We start from the raw sequence: 19,961 nt of genomic DNA, 5'->3' as shown, positions 1-19,961 counted from the left end.
CTGTTAGTTGAAAAACTGTAGAGTACGAAACGAGGGATGAATAAAAGTCTTCCGCGTGTGCTGTGTCAGGGCGTCTGGCTAACAAGTGCTCATTCCATGTTGAATAGCTGAGCTTTGTTCATCATTTCCTAGGACATGAGGAACCTGAGACTCGCGTATAAGCAGGAAGAACAGAGAAAACTTGGGATATTTGAGAACCTCAACAAGCACGCTTTTCCTCTTTCTAATGGACAGGTGAGTACAGCGAAGCAAACCTTCCTCGGGTGTCCAGCAATTCCACATTTATACATTTCTTTTGGGTTTAGTCCTTATCTCTTTCTGTGATGTAGCTAAATGCAAAAATTTGGATTTTATATCTCTTGCATAATAACTAAATTCAAATATTTTATCTCTCCTGCATAACGAATGATTAAGAAAAGCTTCTATGAGTTCAAGGCCATCCTGGTCTATAGACCGAGTTCCAGGACAGCCGGGGCTACGCAGACAGACCCTGCCTGGAAAAACAAATTAAAGAAAGAAAAAAAGACAAAGAAAAGAAAGAAGGGGGGGCTCCTAAGTTATTACTTTAAAACGTGCAGATTAAAACAGAACCGGTAGCAGAATGAACGAAGGTTTATAGTTTGTTATGGGATAACAAACACTGACGTGTGTTTTGTGGATTTTCGTCTCCAGGCGCTGTTTGCGTTCAACTATAAAGAGAAGTTTCCAGTTAACGGCTGGAAAGTCTACGACCCAGTGTCTGAATACAAGAGACAGGTAGAGTATGTCACTCGTCACATGGGATGCGGTAGCTTCTGTGTCCGTACTGAAAGGACAGATGTGCAGCCACGGAGAAGCTGTGCTTCCAGATGTTTTTGCATTCCAGGCCTCGTAAAGAATGGATGAATGAGGATCCACGCTGTCGTTAATTTGATTTGAGGCACCGTTATTTTAATAGCAATAAGCAAGTTATAAACGAATAAATGTGATTCATGGTTTATTTATTTGTTTGTTTGTTTCCCGTTCTTCTTCCTCTAACGTCCTACAGGGCCTGCCAAATGAGAGCTGGAAAATATCCAAAATCAACAGTAATTATGAGTTCTGTGATACCTACCCTGCCGTCATCGTTGTGCCAACGAGCGTGAAAGACGATGACCTTCTGAAAGTGTCAGCCTTTCGAGCAAAGGGCAGAGTCCCTGTGAGTAATGAGCTTTGTTGTTCAGAAAGAAACAGGCACAACATCTCTATGTGCACTGCTCACCTGTTCTGCGCCCACCTCTATGTGCACTGCTTACCTGTTCTGCACCTACCTCTATGTGCACTGTTCACCCGTTCTGTACCCACCTCTATGTGCACTGCTCACTTTTGATCTGAAGAAATACCTCATTATACAAACACTCATTTATTTTATTTCTGTAGTTACACGGGAATGAAATAATCATGCCCAGGAGGAAGGGATGGTTTCTTCAAGTTTACAACTGAATTATTTTGTGTCCTTGGACCTCTGTAGAAAAATGGTAGATCTGAGATATATATATATACATACATATATATATATATATATATACACACATATATATGTATATATATGTATGTTTTTGATAAGAGACCTCACTGTGCTATTTATGTTATTATAAAGATATGATGTTTTTATATTAGAAAAATATGGAGCTAGACAGTCAAATAGAAATGGGATTAGATTTTAGTAATAGTTCGATTTAAGTTTTATCTTATTTGGAGTGATAGGATTTCGAAGGAGAAAGGGATTTTTAGAATGTCTCATTGTACTTTTTGTCAACTAATTAGATAACGAATGACACCCCTCAGCGGATATTTATTATTTGTTGCCCTAAAACATCAGGTGTTGTCGTGGATTCATCCAGAGAGTCAGGCCACAATTACACGTTGTGGCCAGCCATTGGTGGGTCCCAACGATAAACGCTGCAAAGAAGATGAGAAATACCTGCAGACCATCATGGATGCCAATGCGCAGTCACATAAACTCACTATCTTCGATGCCCGGCAGAACAGCGTTGCTGATACTAACAAGGTATGTGTTTGGTAGCCTTGGAGAAAACGTGGGGTTTTTGTTTGTTCGCTTGTTAGTTTTTTCATGCTTTCTATAAGTCTTCATCGTTTTAGAATGCACCATTGAATCTTGCCTTTTTCATTACTTTCCCACAGTTTAGTTTGACGACTCGATGAAGCAAAGCCCTAGAGAGAGAACTACGTAAACTAGTGTGTGTTTTAATGAAACCACCACAGGCCCCTTGGAAGTCCCTCTAATAAATTTACTGATTGTTTAACCAATTCATATCTTTAAATAAATATATATATATATATATATATATATTCAGTATCTTTAAATATATATTCTAAATATAAATATATTCAGTATCTTTAAATATATATTCTAAATATAAATATATTCAGTATCTTTAAATATATATTCTAAATATAGATATATTCAGTATCTTTATATATTCTAAATATAGATATATTCAGTATCTTTAAATATATATTCTAAATATATATAAATATATTCAGTATCTTTAAATGTATATATTCTAAGTATATATAGAGAGATGTATTCAGTATCTTTAAATGTATATTTTCTAAATGTATATATCCTGAGAATATCATGATGACCTTTAGGGCCCTCTCGAGGTCATCCAAGGTTACCCCAGAGATCTGGTTCGGTTTTGTTTCTCAGATAAGGTTGTGTTCGCAATCAGCAGGGGTTTATTGTGTTCACCTTTAGTGAGGGCCACTTTTCAGCCTACTTTACAGACTTCTCCTGACTGCTGGGTCTTTGCAAAGAAGGCAACCTTGGGGCCTGGAGGGGTGGCTCAGTGGTTAGAGCACCAACTGCTCTCTCAGAGATCCTGAGTTCAATTCCCAGCAACCACATGGTGGCTTACAACCATCTGTAATGGGATCTGATGCCCTCTTCTGGTGTGTCTGAAGACAGCCACAGTGTACTCATATATAATAAATAAATAAATCTTTAAAATAAAAAAAAGAATGCAACCTTATTTGAAAAATGAAGCTAAACCACTATACTGCTTGTTCCCAGAACTCACAAAATACAAGAAAATTACGTGGAGAAGACAGAGACAGAGACAGAAGAAAGACTGTCCTTTTAATTATTTATAACTTTAAAATATTTACCATACTTTTAATTGACTAGAGTGGCACACAGCCGTAGTGTGTGTGACGTTTTGTTTGCAGACTTGGGCACATATAGGTAGCGTCTGCCCGTGTCACCGGTTTCTCTTAGGAACATTGGTTGGCCCTGACAGACACAGGTCTGTCTAATCAATTTTCGTTTTCTAGAACTCTCTCAACCTCACACCCCGCTCCTTCGAAGGCATCGGTTGGTTTCCTTCCTCGTCGTCTTCCTTTTTGTTTTGTCTTGAGACCCCCAAATGGTGGATCCCTGTGTCCTATTATAGAACTGACATGCGGTGTTCTTTTCGCCCTATAGCCCTGGTGTGATAAATGAGCATCTGTGCTTTGCCATAGGCGACCAATGAACTTTGACCCCCAAGTCCATTCTGATTCTTAGTGTGCACGGGCTGCCTCCGTTCCTCCTCACAGAGTTCCCTCTCCATTGGCCACTGGCTCCCATATGTATGACATATACTACCAATGTATATATCACACTATCAGTGTGTATGTGTACATTATTGTATGTTAATATTTCTACGAATAGAGAAAACATGGCACATCCATACAGTGGTACCGCGTTTAACATAAAGAAGGCAGAATCGTGGTATTTATAGGATACCGAATGCAGCTGGAGAGCATTAGGTAAAGTGAGCCACACTCGGAAACACACACATACCTCACAATTCCTATTATATGCACATCCTAGATTCTCCACAGAGGCCATTTATGACTATCCGAGTATATTCTTTATTCCCCTCCTCTCCTCTGCCTTCCTTAAATATTGGTCTTCTGTAGACTTCTGGTCTATCCTTCTGTCTGTACGTTATCCGCTGTTCTGGAATGCCATGTGCATTTTCCTGTCTTCCCTTGTCACCCATCCCCATGACAGATCCTCCACACTGATATTCCAATTCCCAGTTCACACTTTTTCTGAGTTCCAGACATCTGTGTCCCCTGCCCCATAAATGCAGAGAATCATAGGCTTCACTTCCTTCCCGGATGACCCTGTTCCTCTACCGTCTGGCCCGTCCGCTTGTATATCATTCCTTCCCACGGCTTGGTGCGACTTGTGCAGAATTCATCTTCATTTCAGGAAGCACCGTCCTCACCCACTTTTGCGCCCCGTCTGTCTTCGGGGTTCTTGTCTGTACCCTAACTCGTGTCGTCTTCGCTTTTGGCCGTGCAGGTATCCGGCGCCTCCTGTGCTATCCTAGAGCACGCCACCCTCAACCCTGCGCTGCTCTGGATCCTGTTCTCTTCCGCCAACCCTGGCCAACTTGTGCACTGGATAGTTAGTCGCAGGCTAAATTAATACGGCGTCTTCGTGGTACGGAAGTTTACCTTTTTATGGAGATAAAAATTCAGATAACATAAAGCTCCTTAGTTTGTAACTTGAAGGACTTCCTCTATATTTACAATATATAATATTTATAATTCCTCTATATAATATATAATATTTATAATTCTGCTATATTTATAATACATAATATTTATAATAATTACAATACTGTAAAAGTAGCTCTCCTGTCCCATTCCATCTCCCTAGATGGAACTCGGTATCCATTTGCCATCTCCTTCTCCCCTTTCCCCTGTTCCCCTTGCCCAGCCTCCGGCCCCAAGCCATATGCTTTTATCTGAGTTGGATGATTCGTAAAAATAGAGTCCTCTGTTGAAGAACCCTTTTGTGTCTGTCTTCTCTCCTTCCTTTTCAAAGTCGATCCGTTTTGCAGCACCCGTACCTCGTTCCTTTTTCCAGATGAGTCATGTTCTGTCGTGTGGGAGGATGACATTCTGGTTGCCCACTCGTGTGTTTGTGAACATTTAAGTTGTTTCTCCCCATTGGCTGTGGTGACACAGCTCGTGCACTAATGGGTGTGAGAATCTGGAACAGGCACTCAAATAAAACTTACACACGGATGCTCACAGTCGCTAGAGGAGATGGGAATTCTTCCACCAATTGTTAGTTCTGGGGTGTCAGGTTGCCACCAGTTTCTCTGAACTCTCCTCCTGGTGTGTTTTGAATATTGACCTTTGACCTCTGCAGAGTATAAGCCAGCTGCAGACCAGGTTTTATCCTAAGATCACTTGCGTCCCTTTCTGTCATACTCATTTGCTCTTGTTAAGTTGCTAAGATAAGTTTTGCAGTTTCCGAACCCCACATTGTTTTATTGTGCAGACGTGTTGTGACAGTGTGACATGTTCTTGGTGAATACATGGCACCAGCAGAAGGGACCCTGCGCGAAGGCCACTCGGTCCTGGTTGTAAACCGTCAGTGTAAAAGTGCTCGCTTTTGCGTACAGGTCAGAGGACAACCTTGCAGGATTTGCCTCTCTCCTTTGTCAATTCTCAGTGTCAATCAAATGCAGGTTGTCAGGCTCAGTGGCAAGCGCCTTCCCCACTGAGCCATTCCCTACTGAGCCATTTTGCTGGCCCAGTGAGTACTTTTTATAAGAAAAGCAGAGACGGAGGCACAGACAGGGGAGATAAATGGCAAACATGGAAATAGACATTAACTGATGATTCAGAATCCTTCTAGACACTGCTAAGGAATTCTGACCCCCCCTCCCCCCGACACCCATATTCCAGCCTCCTGGCTTTGAGGTGTGGTGACTGCTGCACTGCAATTAGATGGTGTATTTCTGCCGGTTTGTGCCACCTCTGTGTGCACTGCTCACCTGTTCTCTGCCCACCTCTATGTGCACTGCTCACTTTGTAGAAGGTGAAAATGCCGGCAACAGGGAAGACTGGATAAGCAGGCTTATCAGATGGATGAACAAAAGTGTTGTCGCCCGTGGTATTTTTATAATCCTGTCAGTTAATAAAAAGTCACAGCCTGGCCAATTGAAAGAAGAACAAAAAAATTAACATTTAATTAATAACAAAATAATAGCTATTAATCATTATTAGTAATTAACATCTTAATTAATTAGTATTAGGCCAGCCAGGGCTACATAGTGAAACATATATTTAGTTGTTATAATTAATAATAATTGATTATTATTACAATTCATTATTAATTGTAAATATTTATTAATTATAAATATATTAATTGTAAATAAATTATTGTTATTGCTTTTTTGGTTGTGAGCCTAGCCTTTAACGGCTGAGCCATCTCTCCAGCCCGTTATTGCTTTTTTTACAGGCAAAGGGCGGCGGATATGAATGTGAAAGCGCTTACCCTAACGCGGAGCTCATCTTCCTGGAGATACCCAACATTCACGTGATGAGGGAGTCACTCCGTAAGTTGAAGGAGGTTGTGTACCCTGCCATCGACGAGTCGCACTGGCTGTCCAATGTGGATGGGACGCACTGGCTGGAATACATACGGGTAAACGCGTCCAAACTTTTATCCATTTCCCCAATCACGTATGCAACCAACCGTGTGTCGTAAATATTTCTATTTATAAACGTTTTTTCGACATTGCGCATTAACACATCTTAGCTGTGTAGGAAACCTTTTGGACATTCTGGCGCAGAACAGGTGAGCAGTGCACATAGAGGTGGACAGAGAACAGGTGATCAGTGCACATAGAGGTGGTCTTTGCAGGGGGGGGGCTTTTCTGATAAAAATTTACAGCGTTTTATTTACAGATCAACCGATGAATAAAAGGCAGGGCCACGTAGCCCAGGTTAGCCCCCAGATTTGTTGTGGGGCTGAAGTTGTTTTGATCTTCTGATTCTCCTGACTCCACCCTCCTAGCGGCAGGTTTTCTAAATAGTTGTGTTTTTTTAAAGCTGGGGTTTTGATTTTAATCATATGTGTACATGGAGATTGGTATATATGTGTATATATGAACACCTGGGCCTGCAGAAAGCCTGAGGTTGCTTCCCCGGTGCTGGGGTTACAGGTGTGCAATAGACACAGTGAGTCGGGTTTTTAGTAGAACTTTCTGATCCTTCAATCAATGACCCGATTTATTTAATCATTTTTATAATTTTAAAAATAAATGACCCAATTTATTTTAATTGTTTCTATAATTTTAAGTGACTTTTCCCGTGGCTTTTTTGGGGGGGGACGACGCGGGGTTTCTCCATGTAGTGCTGGCTGTCCTACAACTTGCTCTGTAGGCCAGGCTAGCCTCAAACTTTCTGACCCTTCCATAACTGGCCCTATTTATTTAAATTGTTTTTATAATTAAAAAAAAAAAAAAAACCCAAACCCGATGCTCACATTTCCCAGTGATTCTTAATTTCCTGTTTGTCCTTGTTCCTTTGTCTCGTGTTTCATTTTGTTTGGAGGACACTGGGGCTAGAACTTAGGAACTTACCGAAATCGAGCCTCAGCCCTAGATAGCATCCTTGTGTGGTTCAGTGGTTAGAACGTGCAAACTTTCGCACAGAATTGTCTCGTATAGTGGTTAATGCTCAGTGTAGCCTTGTCCATTTCACCTTCTTTCCCGCAGGTCCTTCTGGCTGGGGCAGTGAGAATTGCGGATAAAATAGAGTCTGGGAAAACGTCCGTGGTCGTCCACTGCAGTGACGGCTGGGACCGCACGCCCCAGCTCACGTCTCTGGCAATGCTCATGTTGGACAGTTACTACCGAACCATCCCAGGGTTCGAGGCCCTCATAGAAAAGGAGTGGATAAGCTTCGGACACAGGTTTGCACTGGTACGTCAGTTGGGTCACATACATGTGTGTGGCATTTGGTGACATACATTTACACACATGCAGCTGTTTTCTTTCATATACGTGTGTGTGGCATTTGGTAACATACATTTACACACATGAGCAACCGTTTTTCTTTGTACTGGATTTAAATTTTCATAATGGAACACCATGGACCTCTGCATTGTATGTTCCCATTAGGCCTTACTTTTGTGTAATTACATGTTTCTGTTGAAATGAGTCAAGTCCACATGACGCAGAATTCATCAACTTAAGGTGCTTAGTGTGCTGTTCTGCATTCACGATGCTGTGTAACCATTACTTCTTTCCAACCCCTAAACCTATTTGCAACCCCAAATGGAAGCCCCATAAACATTAGTCAGTGTATACATTGTCACCCCAAATGGAAGTCCCATGTACATTAGTAAGAGTATACATTGTCACCCCAAATGGAAGCCCCATATACATTAGTCAGTGTATACATTGTCACCCCAAATAGAAGCCCCATATACATTAGTCAGTGTATACATTGTCACCCCAAATGGAAGCCCCATACATTAGTCTGTGTATACACTATTTCCACTCCCTTCAATCCCCAGACTCATAATCTGCAAGACTCACGGGATACCTGCAACCGGTTAATTCCGCACAGCTTCATGGGATCTTCTCACTGGCTTTCCTGCTAGCCCCAGATAATTTAGTCTGTTCTGTCAGCGGCATTGATTCTGTGAACCCCACGTCACTGTCACCTGGGGCCTGTGTGCCATCAGTATCGGCCCCAATCACCAATGCCTTTCCTGGGAAACCCTGTGATCCATGTTGGCTTCTTTCCAGAGAGTGGGCCACGGTGACGACAACCACGCTGACGCTGACCGGTCGCCTATATTTCTCCAGTTCATTGATTGTGTTTGGCAGATGACAAGGCAGGTAAGGGATTTCTTGCCTATCACTATAGTCTGCTTCAGACATGTCTCACAGTGGAAAATTAAATTTCCATCCATGCTTCATGCAAAACATGTGTTACATATGTCCCTTCCATATGTCCTCAGTGTGGTTCGATTCTCATTCACGTGAACAAAAAATTAGAAACACTTTTCTTCCCTGCTTACTGGTTAGCAATGCTCCGCAGCTTGGTTTTAAATAAGGCTGCTTGGGTTTTCCCATGATTTCTAACATGCATGTGTGAGTTTGGAGTCCCTGGGATAGGAGACCGGGCCAGGAACACGGAATCAGGAAGAAAGAGTGAATGCTCCAAGGTCCTGTTTGAGACACAGGAATATGTGTCTGTCAGAGTTTTGCAGAGCTGCCCTTTGTGATGCCATGGGTTCATAGGCTGGGAAGCGCAGTGGTTTGTTTCCGACCTTCCCAGTGCTCCCAACTCTTGAACATGGCTCCTCGTGGTGACCCTGAAACACAAAATCATTTTCATTACTTCTTCACGACTATGAATTTGCTGCTTTTACAGATCGTAATGTAAATGTTTTTGGAGATGTTTGCAAAGGGTTCGTCTTCCAACCAGTGGGTGGGGTAGTGCAATGTGGAGACTATAGATCCGCGGGTGGGGTAGTGCAGTGCGAAGAGTATAGACTGACTTTTAAAAGAGGAACTAGAGCAGAAGATCAAGAAAATAGAGCATGAAACACATTTTAGAAAACTTATCTTGAAAATTAAATGCAAAAAAAAAAAAAAAAAAAAAAAAACCCAAAACAGTCTGGTCGCCGTCTGCAGGACATGCACCAGCTTGCTTTACCCAAACGCTTATGAACACACACGTCGGCGTGCACGTGCGTGTCTTTTGCTTCAAGTTGATTTCCATCCCTCATGCTGACGAGTGCTATTTTGTGCTGCCTGTTGGTTTTTAACAAAGGAAATAAGGGGTTTGGGTGGAATCACTCAGGGGTGTCTCACGACTCTTTGATTCTGTGCATTAAACGTGTGCACAATTTTCCTTAAAATAACATCAGTGTCTGAGCGGGAAAGATCAGTGGCAAGTCTTTGGCTATAAGCTAATAAATTAATTTTATATGTAACGAATCAGTGAAATATAAATATATATATATATATATATATCTGAGTAATGCAATTTGCTCACTTTTCATTTGCACACGGCTGAATTGAGTTCAGTCCGTGTAAAGTCAGAAAAAAAATCCCAGAATGCAATGCGCCATTTCATGCATAGATGGTGCTACGGAAAAAAATCCCAGAATGCAATGAGCGATTTCATGCATAGACGGTGGTGCTACTTTATATAGGGACAAACCACGACGGAAGGAACTGTTGGAAATGCTCGAAAGAATCTTCAGCATCTCAGAAATATTCTAAGGCGTCTGTAGTTTTAACGATGTCACCTCTGATGCTTTTGTTCCTCGGGCAGTGCAGAATCTCAGTGTGCGTCATGACATGTTTTCTGAGACTACGTTTTAGGTAAATTAAAGACAGGCAATCAACTTATAGCTTGTAAGTTTTACCTTCTGCTTGCAATTCCCCGGAAGTAACTGGGAACTCTGCTCAAGTCCTTCCTAAATTAAATTTCCCTGCCACGGTGCTCTGTGCCCAATTGTCATCTTGGTTGTCACACTGAAGATTAGACAAGGTAGTGTGCAAGCATCGTTCTGACTGTATATTAATCAATATTAATATTAATTCTGACTTAGTATTGATCCATGTTAAGAAATTAATATTTTTTTCTTCATATTAAGAATCCGTCCTTGGTATGAACTGACTTCTCGTACTTCTGTTCATTGGCGTTGGTTCCAGTTTTCTTTGCTTCCTTAGCAGAGTGCATCTCAGTTAACACTCCCTCAGTCCACTCCGTCCACGCCAGCTGCTGAGGCCATTATTTCCAGATGTCTCATGGCTGCTTACTGGCTGTGACCGACTGAAACCTGTTGGCGGTGGTGATAATAATAAGCTTCACAGAAATTCGGAAAAAAACGCATCATGTGTTGCCTAAGACAGTGGAGGTGACCATGTTTTTATTCTTTAATCTCTTAATATTTCTTTTTTTATATTTCTTATATATATTTTTTTAATATTTCTTAACATTGTCATTGATTTCTTTTTAACATTGGTTTTTTACTATGAAACCGGCCCTCATCTTTTTTTTTTTTTTTTTTAAAGTCAGAAAGAGAGAGAGCGAGCTTTTTTTTTAAAAGATTTATTTCATTATATATATATATATATATATATATATATATATACTGTATATATATATATAATGTAGCTGTCTTCAGACACACCAGAAGAGGGCATCCGATCTCATTACAGATGGTCCTGAGCCACCATGTGGTTACTGGGATTTGAACTCAGGACCTTTGGAAGAGCAGTCAGTGCTCTTAACCACTGAGCCATCTCTCCAGCCCAAGGCCTCGCATCTTTTTAACATTGATTGATTTTTTTTTTTTTTTTTTTTACTGTTAAACCAGCCTTGCATTCTTATAGAATAAACCAAACTCGGCCACGTTACAATCCCTTTTTCTATGCTGCTAGACTCAGTTCGTTTACGCACAGGTAATATGATTCAGGAGCTCGAGCTCATGGGATTGTGTTTGTGGGACAGTTCTTAAGTGTGAATAATCTGTAATGTGTGCAGAGCCGGTCATGCTCTCTATTCTTAAATCACATCCGGCAAATGCTGAACTTGGAGGGTCCCTTCCCGTTCTCTGGTAAAAATTCATTCATGTTACATTCTGGTTATAGTTGTTGGGGACCCGTATGAAGGCCAAGCTGCCCATGAGCTATATGTGTGCTATGTGGGGCGTGGTAGGTGCAGCACGTGTGCTATATGTGTGTGTGTGTGTGTGTGTCGGGGGGCGGGGCGTGGTATAGGTGCAGCCCACGTATGTGCTCTTTGGTTGGTGGTTCAGTCTCTGGGGGCCCCCAAGGGTCCAGGTTCGTGGACTCTGCGGATCTTCTGGGGTTCTGATCCCCGCTGGGTCCTCTAACTCTTCCACGAGATTCAGGGGCTGGTTCTCACCCATGGGATGGGTCTCAGGTTGGGCTGGTTGTAAGTTCCCTCGACCTCGGCTCCGTCGTTGTCCCTGCACATGTTGTAGTCAGGATCTATTTTGGGTTGGAGATCCCGTGACATCCGGGTCGGTATCCTTATCCCTCCATCCTCCAATGTCCATTTTATTTCCTCCCCTGGGCCTTCCTCGGTATTTTGTTTCCTTGGTTCTTTGCATGGTAGCATGGTACCTGTAATTCACAGCTGATACCCACTCATGAGTACACACCGTATACATCCATCTGGGTCTGCATTGCCTCACTCAGGACGATATTTTCTACTTTTTTTTTTTTTCGGAGCTGGGGACTGAACCTAGGGCCTTGCGCTTGCTAGGCAAGCACTCTACCACTGAGCTAAATCCCCAACCTCTACTTTCATCCATTCGTCTGCAACATTCATGATGTCTTTCTCTTTTTAACGGCTGCATAGTATTCCACTGTGTAGACAAACTGCATTTTCTTTATCCATTCTTCAGTTGAGGGATATCTTGGTCATTCCCAGTTTCTGGCTACTACAAATAAAGCTGCCGTGAACATAGTGGGGCAAATGTCCCTGCGGTACGGTGGGACATCTTTTTGGGTACATGCCCAGGAGTGGTATACCTGGGTCTTGAGGTAGAACCATTCCTAGTTTTCTAAGAAACCGCCAGATCCCAGCGGCAATTTAAAAATATCCCTCCTGCTCCCTGTCCTCAGTAGCCCGTGACATCACTCAAGATTTTTTTTTTTTAAATCTTAGCCATTCTGATTCGTGGGAGGTGGAATCTCAGGGTTGTTTTGATTTGCGTTTCCCCGACAACTGAGGATGTCAAGGTGCTTCTGGGCCATCAGAGAAATAAATCAAAATCTTAAAACACAAAACAAAACAAAACAAAAAACCCAAAACCACACACACACAAAAAAAAAAAAAAAAAAAAAAAAAAAAAAAAAAAAAAAAACAACCCAAAATTGAGCGATATGACTTTGCTTCCGTGATTAAACTTTAAGAATGAACTTTAATTTTTCCTCTCCGTTTCAGTTCCCTTCGGCGTTCGAGTTTAACGAGTTGTTCCTGATCGCGATTTTGGATCACCTGTACAGCTGCCTCTTCGGGACCTTCCTGTGCAACTGCGAGCAGCAGCGTGTCAGAGAGGTGAGCGCGCGTCACAGCGCGCTTCACAGCGCACGTCATAGCTATTCCAGGCATACTGCGAAATCCACGTGTGCGTCCCTCGGTTTGATGAAACTATCAACTTTTAAAAAATATTTTAATTTATTTTATATGAATAAACAGGGTTTTTATTTATTCCTATGAATATTTATTTCTGCTAAGTTTTTAATTTTAAAAGGGAGGATTGAATGGTGGGTGTAATGGCATTGGAATCAAATCTCAACGCAGATGTTTAAATACATCAATCCAGATGTTTAAAGCAGAACAAAACAAACCCACAACAGTGGAGTAAAATCTTTATCAATTTTCGTGACATGAATTAATTCTTCCGCCGACGCAGTGAATGCGCTCATCGGAAGCGCAGTGCAGTCGCTGATGTTCAGTTCCGTGAGGCTTTTACCCATGCCTGTGGGATCCGCACAGTACCAGTGACACCCATTTTTCTGGTACCTCAGACACACACACACAGATACACCCAGACACACATACACATACACCCGCGCACACGCACAGACACACACACACAGGAATTAACAAATATTGGCCATTCATATAGAAAGTTCTCGTCCCTCCTCCCTGCAGGTCCAGTTTCCAGGTGTTGCCTCACTTTGGTGCTGTTTCTGGGGACAGCACATCTGCACATGAGGCTGTGTGCATCCAGATGTCTCAGTGTGTGAACTCAGCTCATTATTTAAAATACGTTTGTGTGAAAATAATAAGATAATAATAATAATCGCCCTCGGGGCTGCGGTGAGGAACTCACTCCCGTGTCCCGGTTGTTTGTTCCCAGGACGTCTGTGCAAAGACCCTGTCGCTGTGGTCCTACATCAACAGCCAACTTGACGAATTCTCCAACCCCTTCTTCGTGAGCTACGACCACCACGTGCTGTATCCCGTCGCGAGTGTTAGCCGTTTGGAATTGTGGGTAAATTACTACGTACGGTGGAACCCGCGGATGAGGCCGCAGGTAATTTTCCGTTTTCTCGTTCTCATAGGGGCATGACCTTTCTTCCTGGGCGAGGATGACGTCATAAGATGTATTCATGGTAAACGCTGACGTACTGAGGGTGCACTGCCCTAGGAGTTAGGGTTCCGTGTTTTGTGTGTTCTAAAAGGTTCTTTGCCGTTACCAACCCCGTTCCGTTTACTGAGTTAAGAGTTCAAACTTTTTTTTTTTAAAGATCTATATATTATATATAAATCGCTGTCTTCAGATACCAGAAGAGGGCATCAGATCCCATGACAAACGGTTGCAACCACCATGTGGGTGCTGGGAATCGAACTCAGGACCTTTAGAAAGAGCAGTCGGTGCTCTGACCACTGAGACATTAATTATTATTAATGATGGCCACACCTGAGTAGTCGGGTTATTATGGCTTCCCCAGGGCCTTTCCGTGCTGACCTTGTCCCTAGCACCCGTGGGGCAGCCTGGGTAGCCGGCAGAAGCTCCGACCCGCAGGGCAGCCTGGGTAGATGTTACTGAAGTCGGTTTACTTCATCTCCGCGGGACACAGACGCCTGCGTAAAACCGACAGTTTAGGTCACCGCGTGGCGAAACTACAATTCCCAGACGCCTCTGCGCTCCGGACTGACATGGGAGGGCAGTGTTGCCCCTGAGCTGATGGCGCTGGGTGACCTAAGCAGCCTCTTACAGCTCTTCACCACGTCACAAGGAGTGAGCCAGTAATCAGCACCACCCCACGGCCTCCTCTTCAGCTCCCACCTCCGGGTTCCTCCGGGTTCTCCCTCGGGGTCGCTGCCGCAATCTTCCCACATGACAGCCACCTGAGAGCTGTGGGGTGAGATCAGTCCTCTCTGCCATGAGCTGCTTTCCGACCTTGTGTCGTTAATCCGTCAGAGATTGTCTTCTACGGTCGGGGTTTCTTTTACTGTGATGTTTATTACACATGGTTTGTGAGACCGGGCAGGTAAGCATCTGGGCAGTGAGAAAGCCATTAAATCCTGAACGCTGCGTTCAGAGCAAACTGTGCTCCAACACTGAGCTAACCATTAGGTTATGCGGCTGAATACTGAAATTCAGAGTGAGCACTGAGTGACAGCCCTGTCTCTGCGCAGATGCCGATCCACCAGAACCTGAAGGAATTGCTGGCCGTCAAGGCCGAGCTGCGGAAGCGGGTGGAGGACTTGCAGCGGGAGGCGGCCGCGCGGATCGTCCAGTCTTCCTCTGAGAGGGGCCCCTCGCCGACCCACTCAGCTCCTCCTGTGCACACCTCGGTCTGATGAACTGAGCCAGCGTCCTGGGCCGTCCTGCTGCTCTCCTATCTTCCGGTGGCTCAGGGACCCAGCCATGGACACCATGGTTCCAGCACCGTCTTAGCTCTTAGGCCCGGAGACCGCAGCACAGCCCATTGTGCAGCCTGTTCCGGCACTGGAGGTGCAGCAGGTTCCCAAAGACGCACTGAACGCCTGGTTTTCCAGCCTCGCTGCAGGTGAACTGAGTACTCTGCGTTTGGCGGCCTCCCGCCATGACACTTCTCTAAAGGGGGAAGACTCGAAGATGGCGCTGGCCTCCCAGCGCCTGTGGAGGTGGCTGGCGCTGACATCAAATCACGTCTTCCCTCGCCTGCTGGACGCCCGGAAGTCTCGTTTCTGTCTGTCGCGGTCTCTTCTCAGTGGGATTACGTCACTTCCTGTCCATCCTTTAAGGCAGTGCAGCCTGGGTGGAAAGCGAGCGTAGCGTGCTCTTCCTCCGTTTCCCCTCGGACCCAGCCTGGGCTAACTCAGGCTTTTCTCCAGTGAACTCTGCTACTTCATCCGTCTGCTTCACCGCCGCCATTTCCATTTCTGGGCGTCGTCAGGTCCGTCCCAGCTGGAGGTGTGTTTGAAGCTGACCGCGTGGCTGAACTTCAATTCCCAGACGCCTCTGCGCCCCGGACTCGGCCAACGGTTTCCCAGCGGCCTCACGGGTGAACGGCTGTGAGAGGCTGCTTAGGTCACCGTGTGGCTGAACTATAATTCCCAGAGGTCACTCAGTCGTGCACATCGACCGCCATTTTCAAAACGTGTTCTTAAAGGTTTTTTTTTTGTTTTTGTTTTTTTTTTACAGCCACGTACATGGTAAATAGATGTTTCAGCCCGGAACCTTCCGGGCAGGACAGGAAACTGCCAGACCGGAAGTTACCGTAGACGTTCGTTCTGGGGAATTTGGTGAGCTGCGCCCGGGTCTCCATTTTTATCAGGATAAACCGCTGTATCCGAGGTCGGAGAAGCTGCGAGTTCGGGGTCGGCTTTGGCTGACTTCCGGTACAGCTGGAACCCGGGCTCAAAAATCAATGCTGGATAGCAAAGAAAACGTGAACCCCGATATTTTTTCTTCGTATGCTTTTTAAGGCTGGGGGCGTTGCCCATCTCTTTCCCCGGAGACGCCGGGTAATTTCCTGGCAACCCCGTGTGTTGCACATAGAGCGGACCGTTGGGGTTGGGACAGAAGCGGAGAAGCCATGGCGGCGGCGGCTACGCGGTGAGGTCGGGTAGCCTGATGGGTGGCTGTGAACGGGGGAACCCAGGTCCCGGTCCAGCCACGTCCCCCAAGCCGCACCCCGAAAAATGTCTCGTCTGAGGTACGGTCCCAACCCGCGAATAAAGCGATGATATTTGCCCCGCCCCCACCCACCCTGGTCTGCTATCTCTGTGTTGTTGTCACTTCAATTGTTTTTTCACCCTGAGGAAAATCGTCCTAAGAAAGGAGCATGCATTGTATGCTCAGGTTACTGTATGGAAAGTGTCCGTGGTTAATGTGTGGAAAGTGTCCTATAGTGGTTGATGTATGGAAAGTGTCCGTGGTTAATGTGTGGAAAGTTAATGTATGGGAAGTGTCCGATAGAGGTTGATTGACTCCCTGAGCTGTCAGTGATTCCTTGTGAGTGTCTGGGCCGGGACGGGGAGGCAACCTCATGTGCCCTCATCCAGGATCTTGCAGAAATGTCGGAAGTAGAAAGGCTTGGGGTCACTGGAAGCAGAAGGGCCTGGGGTCGCTGGAAACGGCGGGTCTTCCTTACAGGCGTGCGCTGCTCCCTTCGGTCCTCGCCAGCTCTGTAGAACTGGGGCCTGACGTCATTCTTTCATCCGGGGACTTCTTCTGGGTTCTAAACGTCAGTGTGACATCATAGCGCCTCCTACGTCACCGTTCCTTAAGGGCCTGACGTCACTCATCCTCCATGCGAGTCAAAGCCGTGTTGGCAGGAAAGCCCAGTGTTGGGCATAAGTAGGCGGGGCTGTCTGCCTTATACGTCATAGTAGATGTCATGAATCCCTGGCTCGCTTCTTAGGATTGAGCAGCATTTTTTTTTTTTCTTTTTTTTAAGATCTATACATTCTATGTAAGTCGCGGTCCGCAGACTCACCGGAAGGGGGCATCGGATCCCGGCACACACGGCTGCGGGTCACCACGTGGGTGCTGGGACCTGAACCCACCACCTCTGGGCGAGCAGTTGCTGCTCTAACCGCTGAGCTTCTGTCATTTCAGATATCTTCTGAGGCATCCTAGTTGTCATAAAATTGAGATTCATCCTGAAAAACCTGGCACAGTTTCTTGTACCTTATTTGTGCCTATTTCATGAGATGCTTCCTATGCATGGCATGTAGCTGCAGGAGAGTTCCTGTGCTACTCCTGCACATAACCTGTATTGCAAGAGCAGCTGTCTGAGGAGGCCGACCGTAAAGTATACAAGGAAACTAAACCACCCTGGGGCTCCAAATGTAAGGACTGGTTTTCTGGAAGCTGCTACCATCTGTCCTCGGCTGCCGCCGTCTGTCCTCAGCTGCTGCTGTGTAACAGACGTTGACAGAAGAAGGTCCCAAGGTCACCGCTTCCCACTGCCCAGTCCAGCCGTCTTTACGCTTTTCCGTAATAGTGAGGAGAGGTGCAAGGGGCCGCTAGGCAGAGACGTCTGTGCTTTTATTTATTTACTTCTCTTCCAAGGTTGACCCCACGCCTTTAAAACCCTTGGCATCGTCTCTTATTTCCCTCACCCTCAAGAGAGCACTGAACACATTTGATCGCTGACTGGAAATGAAAAGCAGGGCACGATCCGGGGCTGTTCGATGATTGGTTAATGAAGAATTTGTTAATCTCTTCAGAGAAGTAAGTGTGTGCGAGCCCAGGTGTGGATTTCACTGAGGACAGAAGACTGACAGGGCTATCCTGGGAACACGGGTTGGGAGCCAAGGGAAGGGTCCTCTTACCTGTTGGAGTAGAATCCAGTAAGCATTGTCTCACACACACACACACACACACACACACACACACACACACACACACAGACATACACACAATCACACACCACACATACACACACCACTCTCACACAATCACACACACCACTCACACATACAGTCACACACAGACACATGCATAATGCATTCATATACTCATACACAGATATATGCATAATCACACATCACTCACACACAGTCACACACAATACATTCACACACTCTACACATTCATACACATACAAACACACACACACACACGTGCCTTAAGAAAAAACAAAACAATTAACACAGGCAGCTGTGGGCACCTTTGCTTTCTCCCAAGGTTAATATTCCTCTCTGGCTTCTACGCATTGGCCAGCAGCGTTGTGACATGTGTTGGTGATTGGCAGGTCATTGGAGGTGTTTCCAAGTGTGGTCCTTCTAATTCCATGGTCTCGTGTGAGTGAAAGGATGAATTCATTTCTGTGATTTGCTGAGGAAAAACGGTCTATAGACGTGAACATGATCTCATGCACTCTTGTGTTCTGTGTATATATATATATATATATATATATATATATATATACACACATTAAAAGCTCATAATACTCTCTTGCTTTGTTTTTCCTTTTTCCCTTTTAGTGTTAAGTTAGGTGATGGAGTTTTGTGTTTATTATGACATGTTTTTATTCTTTCGGCCTTTTCTTACTTAGATTTTTCCAGATACAAACGTTGTTATTTGTGTCTGACACACTTTTAAAATTCAAGAGATTCAGGAAGACCATGGGACATGGAAGAGGAGCACTGTCAAGACTCCTGCTGTGACCAAAACTGTTGATCATGGGGATGGCTTTGGCTACCTCTGCTTTTTGTCCTGAAATGAAAAGGCAGTTTGTGAGGATGGCTTCTCAGAGGAAGTACGAGCAGTTGTGTCATGGTCCCTCTCTCCATGTAGGCCTTACATCCTGATTTGCTTATAAGGAAATATTAGATTAAATTGTAGTTTGGATTTTATATTTATTAGTAATACACTGAGTCTTTATGCCACTTCTGCATCTTTCTGAAGACTTGTACACACGTGCTCTGTGAATGGGTGAGGAATCTCTAACTCTGTAGATGGATGGTGCCTGCAAGCTTCTCCCTTGTGTTAATCATTGATGATGTCCCAGTGTGGTTTTCCATATTTGGATGTGACATGGTACTCCTTGCTGATTATTCTTAATGTTCGAATGAAGGTTACCCTTGAACATCTTTCTATCAAGGTTTTATGGATAAAACACAGGTAGGAAGTGGATATCTCTAGTCTTCAAACAACTTGCTGGGCTGGCTTTCTTCTCTGTCCATTCACAGCTATTGCCAGTTAACATATATGAAATTAAAACACATCACCTTCCCATATAATTGACATTGAAAAGGGCTCAATGGCCAAAATTCCTTGGTTTGGAAGGAAGAGTTGCTCAATGCCTGTGTCCCAGGAGAGTCCTATAAATGGAACACTTCCTCTTACGGTTGGTATAAGGAGAATATTAGCATGGAAATAACAGGAAGAAAGATATGGTTTTGATGAAATAGTGAGTCCTGGGAAAGAGAATTGAAAATTCCTGAAGAAGACATAGTTGAGGCTGGTTTCTAAGGGTCACAAAAACAGAGCCTCTGTGAAGCTAATGAAATTTTGTTTTACCAAAATTCCATAAAGACAGTAATTCCAGCACAGTTGTTTTCCACCCCAAAGCAGGTAGTTGGAAAGAAAAGCTATTTACTGTTAATTCCTGCCTTTTACTCTTACTGGATTTTGACGTCGTAACATGGGAATAAAAGGAGATCATAAGAAA

General features: G+C 44.4%; 1 protein-coding gene across 2 annotated transcripts in view; it reads left to right on the top strand.

The window, feature by feature from the left end:
- Positions 1–16,545, top strand: part of Mtmr1 (myotubularin related protein 1) — a 33,423-nt gene extending 16,878 nt beyond the window's left edge. For both annotated transcript variants that reach the window (XM_032885533.1, XM_032885532.1), the window contains 10 exons: positions 133–234; positions 673–756; positions 1,028–1,177; positions 1,841–2,029; positions 6,293–6,478; positions 7,554–7,760; positions 8,592–8,684; positions 12,781–12,894; positions 13,703–13,879; positions 14,989–16,545. In XM_032885533.1, the coding sequence (XP_032741424.1) occupies positions 133–234; positions 673–756; positions 1,028–1,177; positions 1,841–2,029; positions 6,293–6,478; positions 7,554–7,760; positions 8,592–8,684; positions 12,781–12,894; positions 13,703–13,879; positions 14,989–15,153 (1,467 nt within the window). In that variant the 3' untranslated portion in view covers positions 15,154–16,545. The remainder of the gene's footprint in view (positions 1–132; positions 235–672; positions 757–1,027; positions 1,178–1,840; positions 2,030–6,292; positions 6,479–7,553; positions 7,761–8,591; positions 8,685–12,780; positions 12,895–13,702; positions 13,880–14,988) is intronic.
- The last annotated feature ends 3,416 nt before the right edge of the window (positions 16,546–19,961 follow it).

The sequence above is a fragment of the Rattus rattus genome, chromosome 15 (genome assembly GCF_011064425.1).
Source record: "Rattus rattus isolate New Zealand chromosome 15, Rrattus_CSIRO_v1, whole genome shotgun sequence".
Lineage (NCBI taxonomy): Eukaryota > Metazoa > Chordata > Mammalia > Rodentia > Muridae > Rattus > Rattus rattus.
The sequence above is the reverse complement of the archived record's forward strand: the minus strand, read 5'-3'. Positions and strand labels throughout refer to the sequence as shown.